Below are 4652 nucleotides of genomic sequence, written 5' to 3'. Positions count from 1 at the left end.
TCTGGGCTCTGCAGCTCCAAGAGAACAGGTTTCCGTATCTCAAATGGCACCCTATTCCTTACATAGTGCACTACTTTTAACCAAGGCCTATAGGGAATAGGGTTCCATTTGGGACAAGGCCTCAGCATCAACACCCCCTCTAGCCCACCTACCTCTCCTCCCTTCAGCTTCTCTGACTCCAGTCTTGGCATTGGAGGAACATTATGAAATACATCACGTGTTTTCTCAGAAACCAGATTTTGGTTATGTCCCAAATGGATTCCTATTCCCTAAATAGTGCACTACTTTTGATCAGAGCCCATAGGGCCCTGGTCTGAAGTAGTGCGATATATAGGGGCTCTGGTCAAAAGTATCGCACTATGTAGGGAATAAGGTGCCATTTGGGAAGTAGCCTTTTCCAAACAGACCAAATACATACACAACATCTGCTTTTCAAACAAGACAGCAGTCTGATTTCCTTGAAAAAACTTTATTTGCAGACCACTTTGTGCTTTAGGTCTATGTTACAAATACTTACAGCACATATGCATTTAACATTGATAATTCCCAAAACATCCAAACGGTATATTTATTCGCAGTACATATATTACATACATGTGTATACACTCACACAGGCATTAGATGCATTCAACAAAATCCTGAAATCATAACGGTGGTGTTAATAACATGATATAAGAGCTATTGGTGGTACAGTGACAAAATGTAAAAATCAGCAAAAATAATCATATTCAAAAATAAAGAAATATTGGGATTCTACTTTAGTGGTATGATATTGTAAGTTGCATAGCATTTATGTTTTCAAAAATTAAACAGCAAAGAATATAGAAATGGGAAGTTTATAAAGTAGTGGGTCTATGAAGTCACTATCTATAGATACAGTATGGAGGTCATTGTATGTTATCTTAGTATTATGACTGGGGCATCTATTGACAAGGTGATGGTCTATACCTTTTCTTTATGCATCATTACATTGCAAAAGTGGCAACCATGTCTGAAACATATTTTATGTGGTTTGTGGCTGATTAGAAAATGATCTCCAGAGGGAAACAAATATCAGATCTTTATTATTGGCAAAATCCCTATTTATGTGATCAAATAAATACTTCTGTAATGTATAAACATACATCTCTAACAGCCATGATTTAGATTGTAGTAGATCATAGTTGGTTTTCCCTTCTGGTCGGACACCCAAATAACACCCATTTCTCGATATCGCGCACTACTATAAAAGTAGTGAACTATAAAGGGAATAGGGTGCCATTTGGGATGCAGACAATATTCATGGACCATTATGAATGTTTTTATAGTAAGATACTAAATATAAATGTAAAACCTTTGGGGAACATTTGGTACAGATCAGTCACTTCATAGCCCTGTAGAGAAACAGAGTTAGTCCAGAATAGCACCCTACTCCCTATTTAGGGAATAAGCTACTCACTATATGATGAGTCTGTGCCTAGTGGATCCATCCAGAGCTGCTATAAACAGTACATTGCAGACCAGCTGTCTTTAAAATCAACTCACTAGTGGAGAGTGGGGTAAGTTGAGTCAAAGGGGTAAGTTGAGCCACTCTTGTCTCTAGGAAACCAAACACAAAATTAATCATTTGACCAAATATTTAGGAAGAGGTCATCATTTCATGGAGTCTGTGAAGGAAGAAACCACTTGGAAAAAGTGGTAAGCAAGTATGTTCCAAAAAACAGATTTTCACCAAGTCAAATGAATTTATTGTGTTAGAGGTTTCATGATGCTTGTATCTAAACCAAAATAGGTAGTCGTATCATTGTTCTATACATCAGTTGGGGTCCATAAGCTACAATATGAGGTCCTAAACCTAGCATGAATGTGCATCCTTGTAGCTATGTGGGCTAATATAGTCAAACTGTTTGCCTTGTGGTAAGTTTAGTAAATGTTTTCTTCCCAGGTATAATGAAAGGCTGGGATATGAGGGATTAAAATACACAAAAGTGATTGTGATGAATTGTGTTTGGAAAGTAAAGATAGACATGGTTTTAGAAAGGTACTGGTAATATTTCATTCAGTACAGAAATGTGAAGGGGTAAGTCGTGCCAAGATATCACTTTCTTTTGACAAGCTATGTTTTCAAAACTGTAATGTTTACATGAATTCTGATTATTTTCAGGGATACACAACATCCTGAAATATATGTAGATATCTTTGTTAGAAAGAATACTAGATTTCCATTGATGGAGTGATGCTGAACGTAAAAAAATGGCTCAACTTACCCACTCTCCCCTACAGGATATACCTTTTCTCATTAGATTCAATTCAGTACTGTATGTACATTTACATTTACATTTAAGTCATTTAGCAGACGCTCTTATCCAGAGCGACTTACAATGTATTCAAATACAGGACCACACTGATATAGGATATGTCCAAAATGGCACCCTATTCCCTATATGGTACCTCTGATCAAAAGTAGTGCACTAAATAGGGAATAGGATGCCATTTGGGACATAGCTATAGAAAGTCACTACAACCGTGATTTTGGGACTATCGAGAGAACAATTATCCCCCCCAAAATTGTGATCATCTTGGAACTCTGTTAGGATAGAAAAACATGTAACTGAGTCTGAATTAGCTACAGTAGATTAGACACATTTTCCCCCAAATCTGCATTACACATTATTATACAAGTTTAAGCAATTATTTTAAAGACAATACAAAATCAGAAGCAGGCACAAATGATAGATAAGCATTAATACAAACAAAAACAAATAGAATAACCATGTAATAGAGAAAATCTAAGTATTCATCCCAAATTACACCCTATTCCCTATATAGTGCACTACTGATAGGGAATAGGGTGCCATTTGGGACACTCACTACAGTATAACATCCAGTGGATTCTTAGGCACCTGTTGAACTTCAACACGAATCAGCCTCCATACTACAGTATAGAGAGCAGACCTGGGTTCAAATACTATTTTAAATCATGTAAAATACTTAAGCTGTGATCAATTGAGCTTGCCTGTTGCAGTGGAACCAATATAAAAAGCAGGCTAAAGCTAATATACTTGAAAGATTTAAAATAATGTTTGAACCCAGGTTTGACAGAGAGCTACAGTAGAACATTACAGTAGTACATATTCCCAGTGTTAGCAGATTATTGACAGTGGCTTGACACGGGAAAACAAACATACACATTGACAACTATGACAGTTCTATGACAACTTTGCAATCATATTGAATACTGAATACCAGGAATACCGGTATTCAACTATGGGCCTGGAAGGCTGAAACACTTACCGGTATTCAACTCTGGGCCTGGAAGGCTGAAACACTTCTGGTTATCATTCTTTCATTCTAACCAGAAACTGATTACATCATGGAACTCTACTGCCAATCAGTGACAATCAATCAATCAACTACCAGGTAGAAAAGACCATCAGCAGTTATTCTGCCCTACAGGCCTGGAGTTGAATAGCCCTGCTACATGTCCTTCTACCAACTCACAGGACCACCATCCATCCTACAGGACAGAGGCATCTGCTGCTTTAGCACCTTTGGACAAATCATAAACATTTTTGGGATCAAGTGTAACATCATAAAACAAAGCAATAATGAATGCTGGCAAGTGCCTTGAACAGAACAGGTTACAGGTACTGCCCTAGATGGGGCTGTCTCCCCATAGAGAGAGATTGTTTAACCTCTATGGTCTCCCCTACAGCAGAGCAGAAGGACTGCAGGATTTCAAGTAGGTTTTTGTACGGAACCAAAGCTCTCATTGCCGACTGTGTTGTTTCAGTTGACCCCTCCCTCTCTTTATATCCAAATGTAAAAATTATGAGGCACTTGCAAAAAAAAACACACAAAAAAAACAAACATCTGTCAGTGTTTTTTTTTTTCTGTGGAGAATATCCGTCCATCGGTCTTTCTGTCTCAGTGGTCATGTCGAAGGAAGTCCGTTTGTCTGTCTGTCCGTCAGACTTCTGAGCTGTCCAAGCCACCGCAAGTGAACCCTGATGTCACCATGGGCTCAGTAGAGCTTGACGTTGTTGTGGGAACCTCCATCTTCTTCTTCTCCTGTCTGGACCGTACGGATATCACTATGACGATGATGATGAGGATGGTGAGGAGGAGGCCCACCAGGATCCCTATGATCAGGACCAGGCTGTCCTCGCTCTCCTCAGGATGGTTCAGCTCCCTGGGCACCACACCCCGAGTGAGGACCTCCCGGTCGGGGCTGGTGCGGCGCTGGCGGCTGAGGTCCAGGGCGATATGGAGAATGTTGGTGCCTCGGTTGTTGTCCAGGCCGATGTCCTCTGTCAGGTCTGGCACCCTGTTTGCTGACCGCCTGGAGCGAAACTGGGACTGGGACGGTCCTCCTGCAGCCATAGTTTGATGCTGTGTTTCTCTGTCCATGCTGCTGTGTTGGGTCAGGGAGTGGCCTCCTGCAGCCAAACTGCTGTGTTGGGTGAGTGTGTGGTACTCCAGACTTCTCTTCCCGATGCCCCTGTTAGCATTCTCTCTGGAGCGGACGGTGTAGATGGTGTGGATGAACCACTCTCTCCCTGCTGACACCTGGACACCAGAGGAACAGGGTTAGTCATGAGGGCTGGGTAGTTTACCTGATCATGACAGGAACGGGTCCCTGGTCATTAAAGATAGAGTCATTAATATAAACA

At 40.6% G+C, this 4652-nt stretch overlaps 1 protein-coding gene across 1 annotated transcript in view; it reads right to left on the bottom strand.

Moving 5' to 3' along the window:
• Positions 1-453: 453 nt before the first annotated feature.
• The window catches only part of LOC115141752 (FRAS1-related extracellular matrix protein 2-like), a 118747-nt gene continuing 114548 nt past the window's right edge, over positions 454-4652 (bottom strand). The window contains exon 26 of the mRNA XM_029680923.2: positions 454-4548. Within this exon, the coding sequence (XP_029536783.1) occupies positions 3949-4548 (600 nt within the window). The 3' untranslated portion in view covers positions 454-3948. The remainder of the gene's footprint in view (positions 4549-4652) is intronic.

Source organism: Oncorhynchus nerka, linkage group LG14, assembly GCF_034236695.1.
Source record: "Oncorhynchus nerka isolate Pitt River linkage group LG14, Oner_Uvic_2.0, whole genome shotgun sequence".
NCBI classification, from domain to species: Eukaryota; Metazoa; Chordata; class Actinopteri; order Salmoniformes; family Salmonidae; genus Oncorhynchus; species Oncorhynchus nerka.
The sequence above is the reverse complement of the archived record's forward strand: the minus strand, read 5'-3'. Positions and strand labels throughout refer to the sequence as shown.